Below are 17,755 nucleotides of genomic sequence, written 5' to 3'. Positions count from 1 at the left end.
TGTCTTTTGGACACGCATTGTTAAGATTTGTGTAATCTACACAAACTCGCCATTTTCCTTCTTTTTTGGGTACCACTACTACGTTTGCCAACCAATCCGGATAAGAAACTTCTCTGATGAATCCGGCTTCGAGCAATTTGTCAATCTCATTCCGGATGACTCTTTGTCTCTCCGGGTGAAAGCGCCTAATCCTCTGCCGGACGGGTCTGGCAGTTGAAAAGACGTTAAGCCTGTGAGATGCAATGGAGGGATGAATTCCCTTCATGTCAGAATGTGCCCATGCAAAGATGTCATGGTTCTGTCTGAGAATATCTTGCATGCCCTGAGTTTCTTCTTGTGTCATGAGGGAACTGACGTTCGTGAGGTGATCACTTTCCTCCGAAATTTGGATTGTTTGTAAGGGATCTGCTGCCGGGGGATCTTTGTCCGCCGGACCCAATAATTGCTATTGGTCGTGTGCAATGTTGGGTTCAGGGGGAGATGCATCCTCCTGGTTAGCCCCTGTTTCACGTGCTATTTGATAGCATTGGCGAGCGGCTAATTGGCTGCCATATAGGTTGATTTGGCCATCGTTGGTGAGAAAACTCACCATTTGATGATACGTAGAGGGGATAGCTTTCATGTAGTGGAGCCATGTGCGCCCCAAAATGACATTGAAGGGTGATAACTCCTGTACTACTGAAAATTGTACGTTGAGAGTGACTGGGCCTGCTTGGACCGGCAGTACGATGTCTCCCAAGGATGTAGTTGAAGATCCGTTGAATCCGGATAGGATTCGTCCAGGGTTTTCGAGGCCTGTGAGAGTGTGTCCCATGTGGCTCATGACCGATGCTTGCACAAGATCGGCCGAACTGCCTGGGTCAACCAAGATACGCCGCACATCAAAGTCCCCAATTTCCAGGGACAAGATGAGGGCGTCGCGATGCGGCTGCAATGTCCGGGTGGGATCTACTGGTGGAAAAATGATCGTTCCATCTATGGGGCAAGGGCCCCCCCAGTTAGCCCAGGCCGGATGGAGTTGATGCGTTCGCGTATTGATGCAGCTCGCAACAATTTTTGCTTCTTTCGCCTAGAGTCGTACTCCTCGTCAGATGGACCTCCGGTAATATAGTTTATGACGGCCTTGGGGGCAGCTGGGGCCCTAAGGTTCCCGGAGTTGTTATGTTGGGGTGTGTCCCTTCGTCCACTATCTGATCGGAGGTATTGCTTCAAATGTCCTGCTTTTATGAGCCTTTCGACCAGATACTGGAAAGATCGGCATGTCTCTGTTGTATGGCCATGATCTTTGTGGAATGCACATCTCCTGCTACGATCCCTTGTGGATGGATCCGTTCCAAGGGGTCTAGGCCACTTGAAGTCGGACAAGTCCTGGATCATCGGGAGAAGCTTCTCATATGATATGGAAAGAGGTGTGAGAGGTGGCATTTCCGGGCGACTTGGCCCTTCCTGCCTTCGGTCAGACGGTTTTGGCCGATCCGGAGGTTTAGTATTTCTCTCCGAATTATTTCCAGACGGCCATCCGGCAACCAAAACTTGCTGGGTGGCTGCACGTACGTCATCTTCGAGCATTGAATATTTGTTGGCTCGTCTGAATAAGTCATCCATCGTAGTAGGAGGCTTTTTAGCCAGTGACTCGAAAAATGGAGTGCCTGGACAGATGCTTCGTTTGAAGATCTGTAGGACAGCATCCATACTGCAAGCTTCCACTTGAAGTACGGCCTGGCCAAACCGCTTCACAAATTCCCTCAAGGATTCATTATCTTGCATTTTTATGTTCTACAAGGTGCTGATATTTTGCTTGTGTCGAGCGGAGCATAGGTATTGTCCCACGAAAGCTTCGGACAAGTCCCTGAAATTGCCAACAGAGTTGGGAGGTAAGCGATGAAACCATGAGAGAGCCTGTCCTTGTAAGCTGGCGGGAAATACTTTGCATAGCAGTGCATCGTTGCCAATATCGAGCGTCATAAGCTGTCGATAATGCATGATGTGATCGAAGGGATCGTTGGTTCCATCGTATGTGGAAAACTTTGGTACGAGGAATCCCCTTGGGGGCTCGTAATTAATGATATGAGAGCAGAAAGGCGTGGAGAGCATGTCATCCTGCCTTTTGCTAATAGAGCCAATGGATGGCCCATTTGGGATATTTCTCCCAATTGGTTGTTCCGCTGGGTGCGAATGAACGTTCCGCATCACGGGGGTGACTAAGGGGTCACGATGCGGGTGAATGTTTTGCACCATGGGAGTGGTCACAGGGTCAGGGCGTGGTGCCCAGGTTGTGGCCATTGGTGGCCTTGATCTTCCAGGCTCTTGTGGGCCTAGTCTTGCGCGCATTGAGTTCGATAACTGAGATTTTTTATCACGTTGTCTTTTCGCTGAAAAGTGAGTAGAGTCTGAGCTTTCCTCACGGGGAGCTCGAGGCATAGGCGTGCGTGGCTCATGAGGTCTTACGTTGCATGCTCCTGGGATTGCTCCTGTTGTCCCAGGATATATTGACTCCGGTTCTTGTTAAGGCCTTGAGTTTGCTGATTGGAGCCAAAATATGTGCTCTAATGGCACATATCGACATGATTTGTGCACCAAAGGACATTCAAATCACCCAACTTGACCTAAATCAATGCTAAGGCCCTAGCCATGAGTTTAATCTATACTTTGGAGATTTATCTCAGGTTCAAGGGAAGAAAATTGTGCAAATTGAATGACTTTAGATTTTGAAAGATCAAGAAAGGGCTAAATGAGGAAATAAGTGAGTCAAGACTCATCGAATGTAAGAGAAGGCAAAACAAGGATATCATGAGGTTGGAGGATGATAAATGACCATTATGGAGTAAGAAAGAAGGCAAGAAAGAATGGGAAATGAGGCATGAAGCAAGATTTAGTTGCATGGAAATTTAGAACTCAAAAATCTGATGGCATTATATACTTTGACTTTGAGGACAAATTTGGAGCACTTTTTGGAGTCCATTATATACATACTATATATCGTTTCGAATCTCGGGAAGTCAGGAGTCCAACACTTCAAACGGTTTTCAAATCGGAGCTGAAATGAAGAAGTTATGGCCATTTGAAGACAACTGCACCAAGCTGGAGGGTCATTTCGAAATGATTTCGAAATTCAACTTATGATTTCGAAATTCAACTTATGAATTCGAAATCCACTTCGAAATGACACCAATTCCGAATTCACCCACTGCCACTTTGATGTTCCGCCTCCTCTACCTCGGGAATTGCATCTAAAGCACTCCATCCGCCCTAGGTGGACCCCACACGACTAGAAATCACCATTTTATTATTTTTTAATCATTTTTAGGAAATTATTTTTGTAATAAGTGGCCAATGAGAGTGTGCCACGTGTTAGGTAAGTGAGGATATTATATAAACTCTCTCAATTCTAGGTTTGAGGGATCTTGAATCTTGGATTTTTTTTCTGGAGTTTTTGATATTGAAGGAGGAAGAAGATGAGAACTTTGGTTTGTTTTCTTTTTCTTCTTTATTGAATATATTGTTTTTAGTTTCTTTTGATTCAAATTATGGATTTTTACCCTACTATGGATTGTGAATGTGACATCACCCCTATGAGAGGCTAAGAGCCAACTTGGGGCTTGAAGCATGAAAACCTAAGGGCTAGGAAACCTATAGGGACAATGGGTAAATTACTATAACAATGAGATTAATTATTGGTTGGGTGACAATTTATTATATTTTTTATCCTATCCTTGTGAGTTCGTTTAGGGAATGATACGGTAGGTTATTACTTGATACTAGTGATTCTTGGTAATTCTTGATCATTAGTTATCCTCATCTTACCTACCGTTATTTGCCCCTAAACAAATCTATAAGGAGTAGGAATAGTTAAAAAGCCAAATCTTAAATTGATAATTAATCTCATTCATTCGATGGTTTTAGGAATCTGTTTTAAAAAGGAAAAATTAGGTTTCGGATGCAATTTTGAGTTATAGAACTCAACTTGATCGCGAGTGGCCAAGGATCCCAAAACCCTAAGATCATATTACTTAAAATACCCTTGTTTTCTATAATTTCTATACCCTAGGTTGGATTGTGGAAAACCCCAAACTTGAATCAATTGAATTTAAAATCAATATTCATTTTCTCTTATTAATTTAATTTCTTTTACTTAGTTTCACATTATTCACATATTGTTTTTCACTTAAGGATTTAAACAAAAACAATTCATTTATTCTAGTATTGACAATTTTCATAAGCCAGTCCTTGAGAACGATACCCGGAATACTACAAAAGCCGTAGTGACTCTTTCTCTAGTTTTTCTTTACTAGAGTTACTACGTAAAAAGGCTAAGTATTTTGGTACAATAGAGAAATTTCGGTCAAGAAAATGGCGCCGTTGCCGGGGATTGACAATCGTCATAACTAGGATATAGTGCATTGCTTTGTTTTAGTTCTTTTATTTTATTTTTATTTTTATTTTTTTATCTTTATACATATTTTTCTTCGATTTTATGCTTGGTTGGGAAAGAGATATTTCAGGTAGACTTCAAAGAACAACTGAGGAATTTCAACCAAATATGGAGGACACTGAAGAATTCAACAGTAATAACAACAGGCCACGACCACCGGTACAGGGCCAAAGAACTATGAGAGAGCTTCTAAATCCTCCCAGGTTGAGCACACCATCGTGTTTTATGCTACCTCCAAATCATGATCATGTTACCATTCGGCCTCAAGTGGTGTCTCAACTACCCATTTTTAGGGGGACAGAAAATGAAAATCCATACTCTCACATCAAGGAATTTGAAGACATCGTTTCAATTTTTCGAGAAGCCAACACTCCTTTGGAGATCTTTCGCATGAAGCTATTCCCCTTGTCATTGAAGGATAAAGCTAAGACTTGGTTAAATAGTCTTAGGCCCTATAGTATCAGAAATTGGGGTGATTTACAATCAGTGTTTTTGTAGAAATTCTTTCCAACACATAGAACCAGTGCATTGAAAAAGGAGATCTCGAATTTCAAGGCTATGGAGGATGAGAAATTTTTTGCATGTTGGGAAAGATTCAGGGAGATTGTTGCAGCTTGCCCTCATCACGGATTTGACAACTGGATGCTAGTTTCGTATTTCTATGAAGGTATTGCACCACCAATGAAACAACTTCTCGAGACTATGTGTGGAGGAGATTTCATGAATAAAAACCCCGATGAAGCATTTCAATTCCTTGATTATGTTGCCGAGGTATCTAGAAGTTGGGATGAACCAATCGTCAAGGAACCATCTAGAGATAGAACAATGAACAGGGCAAGAACTAGTGGAGTGTATACCCTACCAGAGGGTTTAGATGTCCAAGCAAAGTTAACAACCGTTATGAGAAGGTTGGATGATTTGGAAGCCAAGGGAGTTCAAGAGGTACAAATAGTCAATGATGGGGTAACTCAATTGTGCTTGATATGTAAGTCTACAGAACATGGTGTACAATCTTGTCCCACTCTACCTGCAGTGCAAGATATGTTTACGGAGCAAGCCAATGCCTTAGGGACATACAAGCAATATTCTAGCAATTCTCCATATTCCAACACTTATAATCCGGGTTGGAGGAATCATCCAAATCTATCATGGAGGGGAGGTAACAATGGCTAGTTTCAACAGCAAGGAAACCGATTTCAGGGTAATCAGACTAATGGGCAGCAAGGTTTTCAACCACAAGGTATGCCATCTCAGAATTTTCAACAGCAACATCAAGCCTCATCATCTAACTCAAGCCTGGAAGACATGATGAGAGAGTTTATACAGAAGCAAGACAAGCGTAATGAAGATCAAAATAGGATAAATGCTCAAACATCTCAGGAACTAGTAGATATTCGAACCACTTTGAGCCAACTTGCTGTAAGTTTATCTCAAGAGAAAGGAAAATTCCCAGCTCAACCACAGAAAAATCCGAGAGGAGTAAATGAAGTTTCTGAAGTGCAAAAGGAAGATTGCAATGCAGTTATCACACTCAGAAATGGGAAAGAATACGAAGGGCCCAAGTTACCTGTAAGTGAAGAAGATATTCCTGCTAGAGATGAACCAACTATGGAGAAAAATGTTAGAAATGAGAAAGCGTTTGAAAAATATGAGGAAGTCATTGTGAGCAAAAATAAAATGAGTGTTTCCAATCATTTACCTTTCCCTTCAGCTATGCAGAGACACAAAGTGGGGGATAAGACTTTAGAGATTTTAGAAGTTTTGAAGCAAGTGAAGATCAACATTCCACTCCTTGATATGATCAAGCAAGTTCCTGCTTATGCAAAGTTCCTCAAAGACTTATGCACTGTGAAGAGAAGGATTAAATTAAGCAAGAAAGCATTCCTCACCGAGCAAGTCAGTGCCATCATTGAGAATAAGGCAATGGTGAAGTACAAAGATCCAGGTTGTCCTACCATCTCAGTCCAGATTGGAGATTCATTCGTGGAAAGGGCTTTGTTAGATTTGGGAGCTAGTGTGAATTTGCTTCCATATTCAATCTATAAGCAATTGGGATTGGGAGAGCTTAAGGCTACTACCATTACACTCTCTTTAGCAGATCGTTCGATTAAAGTACCTAGAGGAGTAGTCGAAGATGTTTTGGTGCAAGTTGAAAAGTTCTACTACCCAGTGGACTTTGTGGTGTTAGATACAGAACCATTGAAAAAGGGTATGAATTCTGTTCCAATTATTCTTGGGAGACCCTTCCTTGCTACAGCCAATGCTCTCATTAACTGTCGAAATGGATTGATGCAATTATCTTTTGGGAACATGACAGTGGAAATGAATGTCTTCAATTTATGCAAGCAACCAATGGACCATGATGATGTGGAAAATGAGGAAGCATGCCTTATAGAGGTTTTGGTGCAAGAACACACAGAAAAGTTAATGGAAGAAAATATAGATGAATTTTTCTCTACAATCGTTAAGGAAGAATGTGTTCAAGTTGCTACAGAATGGAAAGAAAAATATACGATTCAATCTTTGAACAGTGTTGAGAATGATGAAGAAAGCAAAAAGGAAGAGGTTGAGATCAGCAAACCAGAGTTAAAGCCCCTGCCACATGGTTTAAAGTATGTTTATCTAGAGGCAAATGAAGAAAAACCTGTGGTAATTTCAGCTACATTAACTGAAGAGCAAGAAATGAAACTTTTGAAGGTGCTTAAAGAGAATCAAAGAGCGATTGGTTGGTCCATTTCAGATTTGAAAGGGATAAATCCCTTGATTTGCACGCATCATATTTATTTGGAAGAGAATGCAAAACCAGTAAGGCAGCCACAAAGAAGGCTAAATCCCCTTATGCAAGATGTAGTCAGAAATGAGGTATTGAAGCTTTTAGATGCAGGTATTATTTATCCTATCTCTGACAGTAGTTGGGTGAGCCCCACTCAAGTAGTACCTAAGAAAAGCGGGATAACTGTGATGAAGAATGATGAAGGAGAGCTCATTCCTACAAGGTTGACTACAGGTTGGCGAGTATGCATTGATTTTAGGAAGTTGAATGCAGTCACCAAGAAAGATCACTTTCCATTACCTTTCTTAGATCAGGTTTTGGAGAGGGTAGCTGGTCATGACTATTATTGCTTCTTGGATGGCTATTCAAGCTATTTTCAAATTGCCATTACATTGGAGGATCAGGAGAAAACCACATTCACATGCCCATTTGGCACTTATGCTTATAGGCGCATGCCTTTTGGTCTTTGTAATGCACCGGCCACATTTCAAAGGTGTATGCTTAGTATTTTCAGTGACATGGTAGAGAGAATCATGGAAGTTTTCATGGATGATCTAACTGTTTATGGGAAGACCTTTGATGATTGTCTCTTAAATTTGAAAAAAGTTTTAAAAAGGTGCATTGAGAATGATTTGGTTCTAAATTGGGAGAAGTGTCACTTCATGGCAACCTCAGGGGTAGTACTTGGTCATATCATCTCTAAAGAAGGAATTCAGGTAGATCCAGCAAAAATTGAGCTCATCTCAAAGCTACCTTCGCCTACTACTGTTAAAGAGGTGAGGCAATTTTTGGGACATGCAGGTTTTTATAGAAGGTTCATACAAGACTTCTCAAAAATCGCTCAACCTCTTTGTGCTTTACTACTTAAGGATGCAGAGTTCATATGGACTAAAGCATGTCAAGAAGCTTTCAAGAGGCTAAAGTCACTCCTCACTAGTGCACCAATTGTGAGATCTCCCAATTGGTCTCTCCCATTTGAGTTGATGTGCGATGCTAGTGACTATGCAGTGGGAGCTGTACTAGGTCAAAGAGAGGATGGAAAACCATATGTGGTGTACTATGCTAGTAAAACCCTCAATGATGCTCAGAAGAACTACACAACTACTGAAAAGAAGCTCCTTGCAGTGGTGTTTGCACTTGATAAATTCAGGAACTACCTTTTGGGAACTTCAATAGTAATTTTTACTGATCATTCGGCCTTGAAATATCTACTCAACAAAAAGGATGTCAAAGCAAGACTTATCAGATGGATCCTTCTCCTTCAAGAATTTAACATTCAAATCAAGGATAAGCAAGGGGTAGAGAATGTGGTTGCTGATCATCTTTCCCGAGTTAAAGTAGAGTCACATTTCGAGGAAGCACAAATTAATGATGAGTTTCCTGATGATGCACTTTGTGCAGTGGAGAAGTTGCCTTGGTTCGCAAATATAGTCAATTACTTGGCAACCGGAGAGCTTCCATCAGAATGGAACATGGAAACAAAGAAGTATTTTCTTTCGCGGGCAAAACACTACGCTTGGGATGATCCATATTTGTATAAGTTTTGCCCGGATCAAATTATGAGGAGATGTGTTCCAGAGGATGAACAACAAGACATATTGCGAATGTGCCATGAAGGAGCTTGTGGAGGTCATTTCGCTTCAAGGAAGACTTCAGCAAAAATTCTACATAGTGGATTCTATTGGCCAACTATGTTCAAGGATTGTAACACTCATTGCAAAAGTTGTCCACAATGTCAACAACTGGGGAAAATCAACACAAGGTATCAAATGCCTCAAAATCATATTTGTGTTGTTGAGGTTTTTGATTGTTGGGGCCTGGACTTTATGGGACCATTCCCTCCTTCTTTTGGTAATCTCTATATTTTGGTGGGAGTGGATTATGTCTCTAAATGGGTAGAAGCAGTGGCATGCAAGAGCAATGATCACAAAGTGGTGCTCAAATTTTTAAAGGAGAATATTTTCTCTAGGTTTGGCATTCCGAGAGCAATCATTAGTGATGGAGGTTCACACTTTTGTAATAAGCCCTTTTCCACTCTTTTGCAGAAATATGGAGTGAGGCATAAAGTGTCCACCCCATATCACCCTCAAACGAATGGGCAAGCTGAGCTAGCAAATCGGGAAATTAAGAGAATCCTCACCAAAGTAGTCAATACTACAAGAAAAGATTGGTCTACCAAGTTGAGTGATGCACTTTGGGCATATAGGACAGCCTATAAGACTGTCCTTGGCATGTCACCGTACCGAATTGTTTATGGTAAAGCATGTCACTTGCTTGTAGAACTCAAACATCGTGCATATTGGGCTATAAAGAAGATGAACTTTGATTCGGATCAAGCTGGAGCTAAAAGGAAATATGATTTGAATGAACTTGAGGCATATCGAAATGAGAGTTATGAATGCCTACGTAATGCAAGGGAAAAACACAAATTCTACCATGACAAGCTTATTTTACGAAGGGAGTTCAAGCAAGGTGAAAAGGTGTTGTTGTACGACTCCAAGCTTCACATTTTTCCAGGAAAGCTTAGGTCAAGGTGGAATGGCCCTTATGTGGTAAAGGAAGTCTTCCCTTATGGCACCGTGACCATTCAAAATCCGAGGACAGGTAATGAATTCAAAGTTAATGGTCAGCGCCTAAAGCATTTCATTGAAAGATTTGAGACACAAGAGGAGAATCTCCATTTTCTTGATGGGGATGTTCAAAAGGGTTGAAGCATTTTCTGAAAATCCAGTAGGTAAACTTTTATTTTGTTTTATTTCTTTTATTATTATTTTTTTCTTTATTTAGTTTTGCATTTTCAATTAGTCATTAGCAATATGGTTAGCATTTTTTATTTTATTTTATTTTTTTATTTATTTTTTTATTTTTTTTAGTTGTTTTAACTTACTAATGAGTTTATGAGTTGTAGCAACTTAACTTGCAAACATCCGAGTGATATAGGTAAATGCAAACTTCAAGGGAGTGAAAAGGTAAGCCTCACATGTGTTCAAGGTTGCAAAGCTCCTACAGGTATGTTGATCTATATTTAAGACCATTGGTGAACTTTGAATACAAAGAATGAAATACAAAACTGAGTAGCCCTTGGGAGAGAAATCCTAAATTTTTATGATGAAGGGTTAAATTCCTTTGTCTTTAAATTTGAAATCTTAAATGGAGATGACACTTTTGGAGACTAGTAATGGGTGATTTCAATATTATGATCTTTTCGAATTCAAATTTTTTGTTTTGGAATTGCAATTTTAAATCTACAGAAAGTGAATTCGAATTGAGATTGATTTCGAAATCACTAGTAAATGGAAAAATAGGTGTTTTGAACTCACAACCAATGAGTTCGAAATACAATGAATTTTGAGATGGATTTTGAATTTCGAAATGAGCAATTTTGATGCTTTACTATGGACTTCAGCACTCACAGTGTGTTATTTCGAAAGAAGACAAATTCGAAATCCAACAAAGTTGCTATTTCGATATAGAAGTGGGAATCAACAGTGAGTCAATTCGAAATGGAACTATTTTCGAATTCATTAAGGAAATTTCGAAATGTTTTTTTTGCACTGCATTGAGGCTACAGTTAGCAAATTCGAAATGGTGGGCTTTTCGAAATAGAAACTTTTGCTTTAGAATTGAGATTTTGTTGAATTTTAGAAAGTGACTTCGAAATTTACCCGATTTAGAAATGATTTTTATTCATTTCGAAATGAGGTGTTTGAAATGTTTTCTTTTTACAGTGAGTCATTTCGAAATAAGATAGTTTTCGAATTCAATGGTCAGATTTTAAAATAAGCATTTTTTTACCATCAGTTAATGAATTCGAAATCAGGCTATTTTCGATTTCAAAAGTTAAATTTCGAAATGACTCTTCTTAACCGAAATCCAATTCAAAATACCTAATTTCTATTTCGAGCTCATTCCGAAATCATCCAAACGGTCGGTTCCACTTCCAAACCACTTCATCTCCTCTCCCCCTTGTCTCCTTTTCCCTTGTCCGTCGTCCTAGCTTCCATTGACGGCAATTTTAGGGTTTCGTCGTGGGTTTGTCGCACTCTAGGTACGCATCACACTCATACTCGTTTCTTGTTTATTTTTCATGGATTGTTCTTGATTTTTACGGTTTCATTGGGCGGTGGTTCTCCATATAAAATGCGGTGTTACCCAACTTTCATCAACATTGTTTAGGGTTTCTATTGTTTCGGGTGGATAGATAAATCGAAAAGATTAAATATAATGAAAAAAAAATTTTCCCTTGTTGGGCTCTAATGGCACATATCGACATGATTTGTGCACCAAAGGACATTCAAATCACCCAACTTGACCTAAATCAATGCTAAGGCCCTAGCCATGAGTTTAATCTATACTTTGGAGATTTATCTCAGGTTCAAGGGAAGAAAATTGTGCAAATTGAATGACTTTAGATTTTGAAAGATCAAGAAAGGGCTAAATGAGGAAATAAGTGAGTCAAGACTCATCGAATGTAAGGGAAGGCAAAACAAGGATATCATGAGGTTGGAGGATGATAAATGACCATTATGGAGTAAGAAAGAAGGCAAGAAAGAATGGGAAATGAGGCATGAAGCAAGATTTAGTTGCATGGAAATTTAGAACTCAAAAATCTGATGGCATTATATACTTTGACTTTGAGGACAAATTTGGAGCACTTTTTGGAGTCCATTATATACATACTATATATCGTTTCGAATCTCGGGAAGTCAGGAGTCCAACACTTCAAACGGTTTTCAAATCGAAGCTGAAATGAAGAAGTTATGGCCATTTGAAGACAACTGCACCAAGCTGGAGGGTCATTTCGAAATGATTTCGAAATTCAACTTATGATTTCGAAATTCAACTTATGAATTCGAAATCCACTTCGAAATGACACCAATTCCGAATTCACCCACTGCCACTTTGATGTTCCGCCTCCTCTACCTCGGGAATTGCATCTAAAGCACTCCATCCGCCCTAGGTGGACCCCACACGACTAGAAATCACCATTTTATTATTTTTTAATCATTTTTAGGAAATTATTTTTGTAATAAGTGGCCAATGAGAGTGTGCCACATGTTAGGTAAGTGAGGATATTATATAAACTCTCTCAATTCTAGGTTTGAGGGATCTTGAATCTTGGATTTTTTTTCTGGAGTTTTTGATATTGAAGGAGGAAGAAGATGAGAACTTTGGTTTGTTTTCTTTTTCTTCTTTATTGAATATATTGTTTTTAGTTTCTTTTGATTCAAATTATGGATTTTTACCCTACTATGGATTGTGAATGTGACATCACCCCTATGAGAGGCTAAGAGCCAACTTGGGGCTTGAAGCATGAAAACCTAAGGGCTAGGAAACCTATAGGGACAATGGGTAAATTACTATAACAATGAGATTAATTATTGGTTGGGTGACAATTTATTATATTTTTTATCCTATCCTTGTGAGTTCGTTTAGGGAATGATACGGTAGGTTATTACTTGATACTAGTGATTCTTGGTAATTCTTGATCATTAGTTATCCTCATCTTACCTACCGTTATTTGCCCCTAAACAAAGCTATAAGGAGTAGGAATAGTTAAAAAGCCAAATCTTAAATTGATAATCAATCTCATTCATTTGATGGTTTTAGGAATCTGTTTTAAAAAGGAAAAATTAGGTTTCGGATGCAATTTTGAGTTATAGAACTCAACTTGATCGCGAGTGGCCAAGGATCCCAAAACCCTAAGATCATATTACTTAAAATACCCTTGTTTTCTATAATTTCTATACCCTAGGTTGGATTGTGGAAAACCCCAAACTTGAATCAATTGAATTTAAAATCAATATTCATTTTCTCTTATTAATTTAATTTCTTTTACTTAGTTTCACATTATTCACCTATTGTTTTTCACTTAAGGATTTAAACAAAAACAATTCATTTATTCTAGTATTGACAATTTTCATAAGCCAGTCCTTGAGAACGATACCCAGAATACTACAAAAGCCGTAGTGACTCTTTCTCTAGTTTTTCTTTACCAGAGTTACTACGTAAAAAGGCTAAGTATTTTGGTACAATAGAGAAATTTCGGTCATTTGCCACTTGGCCCCTCGAACGCTGACGTCGAGGGGGCCCTAATGTGGAAGCCTGGATGCGTAACACAGCGTTTTCTTCTTTCAATCTTTCTGTCTCTTGGAGGAGAGCTTTCAGCTGTCTTTCGCTTGCCAACTGTCTCCTTTCGATGGCTAGGCGCCATTCAAAATTATCATCCTCTCCCTTACCAGATGAACGGCTTTGGGAAGGCGTTGCCATCTTTTTCAGTGACTGAATCAAAGTAAGAAAATTCCTACAGACGGCGCCAATGTTGATACCTCGCGTCCTTGATGATCCACGTAGTTGTCAGATGGATGGACGCGTGATTCCAACTCATAAAGGTTCTTGATCCAGTCGATATACCTGCAAGAAGGCATCCGGACAGGGTGTCCGGACGCACCCTCCGATGGTTTTGTCAGTCATGGTTAGAGAGAGATATAAATCAGTTGGCCTTTTACCAGGTATTAGGAGGTTACCAGGGATCCCCTTCTTCTTCGCGCGAAGGCATATATATCCAGCCTCAGGGGTCCTGTTCCTCTCATTAATGGCGAGGAGATATTTTATGTTTTTCATGATGACATTCGGAGGCAGCATGGTCATCGCCACCCTACTGGCGGCTGTCAGAAACCGTGGTAGGTGATGCTGCTGTCTAGAGATCGTGGGAAGTGATTATGTAGAATGATCGTGGGAAGTGACTTGTTGTCACCTCGACCCGTCCTTTCACTCTACAGATGATGGGACGTGGGCCATGGCTGGTTGTCGTGATAGCGTGTAAGACTCGTTTTACTTTAATTGATAATCCGGACGACTATATCTGGGTGACACATGCTAATTGCCCGGATATATTGTGGAGCGGATGCATTATGAAGTTTGTCCGGATGTCTGTGCTTTGCTAGCGACGTTTGCTCTTCCTTGGATAGGAGAAGTTGAAACATCATTTGTCTTTCCTTGAGGCGGTCCGGATAGGAAAACCATCGTCATGCGTATCCTTAGGGGAATCCGGATGATGATGATCCGGCTGGTAACACGTGCCACGTGCCACTGTGAGGTGCGTGCCACGTGTTTCCCAGAGGGAGGGGTCCCTACAGATATGATTGGTCAAACCATGTTAACTCCTCGTTTATTTATCTTTGTATTCTTAAACTAAAATTGTTATATTGAAGTTTCAAGTTCAGAATCCTAGAAAAATAAAAAAGAAAAAAATGCAAAAGAGGATGATAAAAGGAATTTTAATTGAATGTGAAATTGATTATTCTCTCATAATTATGTGACACAAAAATTATGTATCATAAAGAGATGAAAGATTAACTTGATGAAATTTGATTGAATTGGAAATAGTTGAAAAATGTTTCAAATTTCTAATTGTTATAGATTCGTTTATATAAAAAATATTGTATAAAATACATCTTAAGGTGATAAGTCATAATAATAATATATTTCTTTTTATTTTAATTATTAGAAATACCTTTATAAATATTCAAAGTCATGAGGGGAAAATATTATGAGATGAAAATGAATTTATAAAGCCTATATAAGATAGATATGAGGAAAAATGAGAGATACTTGATAGGCGAGAAAACTCGTGGTTCAAACTATAGATACAAGGAAAGAGAAAATATCCCAGTGAAGAAACATGGGATGTTTTGAGAACTCAATAATTATATCTGCATTCTGTCATTTATAATATTCTTTATAATACAGTTGAATGATTTTTTTTATGTATAATGAAATGTTTTTCTCTCATTTGTGAATCTTCATGGATGTAAGCATGCTTAGTTGAACCATGTTAAAACTTCTTATACCTTTATGCATAGTTGTGAAGGCACATTTTAGGCGTGACGCAAATTGTCAACACCTTGCCTTACTCCAGGTGACACTTGTTGAAGGAGACGCAACTTAGGCGCACAAGGTGCTCACCTTCGACCAAACGTAAAGCCTAAAAAAGGTACGTTGTTTCTTTTCCTTTCTCCCCCTTCACAAACCATGAACGAGTTGTAGAGGAGCAGAAAGCCCTAATCTAGGCCTTTTTTTTTTTTTTTTAATTGGGTCAAAATGTAGTGTTTTGAGTTGTAGCATATTTTAAAGGAAAATGGGTCAAAACAACATCGTTTTGGCCCCTTTCTCTTTAAGTCGTTTTGACCTCTTTCTCTTTAAAACATTTACAACCCAAAATGTTGCATTTTGACCCAACAATTTTTTTTTTTAAATAAAAGCCTAACCCATATTGGGGTTTTGACCCAACAATTTTTTTTTTTTTTTTTTAAAATAGTCCAACCCATATTAGGGCTTAAGAAAAAAAAGGCCCAATTAAATAATCCCTTACATCTCTTAAAGTAGAAATAAGTGACAATTAGAGATTAGGTGATCTCAAATGGATTTAAGCTGCGTTTTAGTTAACAAAATAATATTACCATTATGTTATATTATATTTAATTTGTGAAATGAATAAAAAATAATTTGAAATATATATATATATATATATATATATATATATATATATTAATGTTTAAAATAAAAACTATATTATATTATAATATTTTCTATTTAAAAAAATGAAATTTATCATATTTTTAATAATATTTATAATTAAAATATTTAAATAATACAAATAAAAAATTATATTATATTATTTAATATATAAAAATAATTTATATGTCATATATTAATATTATCTTACAAATATTTTTAAAATTTTCTTTTTTTAATCATAAATTTATTTAATAATAAAAAATCATTTTATAAAATGGGTATATAAAAATATAAAAAGATAAAAAAACAAAAAAACTATGATATATAAGATATACATATCTCCTATCTTAAAACGAGATTAAGATATTGCATATAAAAAGGATTAAAAAATGAATAATACATATCACCACTTTTATCCTATCTTGTAGTATACGCCGGGTGGAGTTGACCCAACCAAAAATTGACATGCGTCAACATTGATGGATTGATGTTTGCCCCGCTGGAAACTTTCGGCGTGATTTAAGTGTCTTGAATCTTGATCCGAAGGACAGAGCCACAAACCCACTAAATTTATTATGCGTTCACGATAATATCTAAAATATTCTACACTCATCCTTTTGCAGCACTTTCATCGTCTCCAAATAAAACATCTGCAGAGTTCCCCTAAAAGCATCCAACTTCACATGGCTCATACGTCCCATAGCTAAGATTTATAGATTCCGCTTCAACATCTCGGTTACAAAAGCCAATTCCACGAAACGGGAATCACCCAACGCATTCCAACAATCGAAAGGTTCCAGGTTGCCCTCACCCTCTCCATCCGGCAAACAAATGAATCATACGCACTGCGGTGTATGTCCTAATGCTATCATTTCAAGACTCCGAACAATACTTTTAAAAATCATTTCTAATATAAAAAGTATTAAAAAAAAAAAAACTATATTATTGACCAAATTTAGAAAACACTTTTATAAAACCCCTTGATGGACGATTCTACCAAAAACCAATTTCACCAAAAGCACTTCTAGACAGACACAGCAGCAGCCCACCGCCCCCTAATATATATTTAACAATCAAAAACCCTTTTAAAGGACAAAAAACAAGGCATTTTCAATAAAAATAAAATATCAGATATAAAAATTATTTTTATAATATATTTAAAAATAAGTAAAAAACAAGTGAAGTTCTAAAACAAACTTTTGTTCTATAAAGTATCATAAAACAATTTTCAAAAATTATTCTTAAAAATTATTTTCAAGAATTATTTTCTTCAGAACTGTTTTAAAAAACAGTTACCGTAGAAAAGCTAGCTATGGTCATGGGTCATCTGTAAGCTCATTTGAACTCTCCCCATAAAGTTTGAAAGGCTGACATTTTGGATGCTCCTGGCCAGAAGCATAATCAAGTCATCAAGAACAAATTACAGCAAACCTTGTGAGGTGGGAGAGTAAGCTCCCAAGAAGACAACCAGGAACCTCATCACACACATTAAGTACTCCAATAAAAACCTACAACACAGTAAAAGCCTTTCGAATCAACACTCCTTCAACATACTGCTAAAAGGGACACCATAAGCCAGGGTGGGAACCATTAATTTTTCTTAAGTCACTGACATTCCAAAAGATGATCATAACAAGTGATGATGGAAAATGATTCCAAGGAAATAACAGATGTCCATTAAAAAATTATCTTACTGGACAAGCTCCTATAGCTACTGGCAATGTTTTAGAAATGTCGCTAAAGGGGCATTGAGATAATCCTTCCCAGATTTCTTTATATACATTGCGTATACTCTCTTTTAATACTGATCTTATTTACCTATCAAAAAGATAGATAAGGACCCTGTTTTCTAATAATTGAACTCTTTAATGTTGCCATTCGAACAGGTTGAGAAGTAGGAATCAGTGTTCTACTAGACTTGCACACTTCCTAGATTGCTATGCTCATAGCAAAGCACACACTGCTCCTGAATTGGAAATTAACAATACTAAGACCAAATCAAAACCCAAATCCAGAGCTCAAGAATGCCA

The 17,755-nt window shown here is 38.0% G+C and overlaps 1 protein-coding gene across 1 annotated transcript; it reads left to right on the top strand.

Annotated features, from left to right (window-relative positions):
- Window positions 1-5,257: 5,257 nt before the first annotated feature.
- On the top strand, window positions 5,258-9,930 carry LOC132253563 (uncharacterized). Its single transcript, XM_059735950.1, has 3 exons — window positions 5,258-5,395; window positions 5,633-7,439; window positions 7,914-9,930. Exons 1-3 carry the CDS (start codon window positions 5,258-5,260, stop codon window positions 9,914-9,916), a joined length of 3,948 nt encoding a protein of 1,315 aa, XP_059591933.1. The 3' UTR covers window positions 9,917-9,930.
- The last annotated feature ends 7,825 nt before the right edge of the window (window positions 9,931-17,755 follow it).

This window comes from Vitis vinifera, chromosome 3 (genome assembly GCF_030704535.1).
Source record: "Vitis vinifera cultivar Pinot Noir 40024 chromosome 3, ASM3070453v1".
Lineage (NCBI taxonomy): Eukaryota > Viridiplantae > Streptophyta > Magnoliopsida > Vitales > Vitaceae > Vitis > Vitis vinifera.
This window is presented reverse-complemented; position numbering and strand designations above follow the sequence as displayed.

Coding starts and splice junctions, on each gene's coding strand:
- LOC132253563 (XM_059735950.1), top strand. CDS start 5,258: ATGAACAGGGCAAGAACTAGTGGAGTGTATACCCTACCAGAGGGTTTA. Junction 5,396..5,632: donor TACAAATAGTCAATGATGGG/GTAACTCAATTG, acceptor AACCGATTTCAG/GGTAATCAGACTAATGGGCA. Junction 7,440..7,913: donor TCCTACAAGGTTGACTACAG/GTTGGCGAGTAT, acceptor TCTCTAAAGAAG/GAATTCAGGTAGATCCAGCA.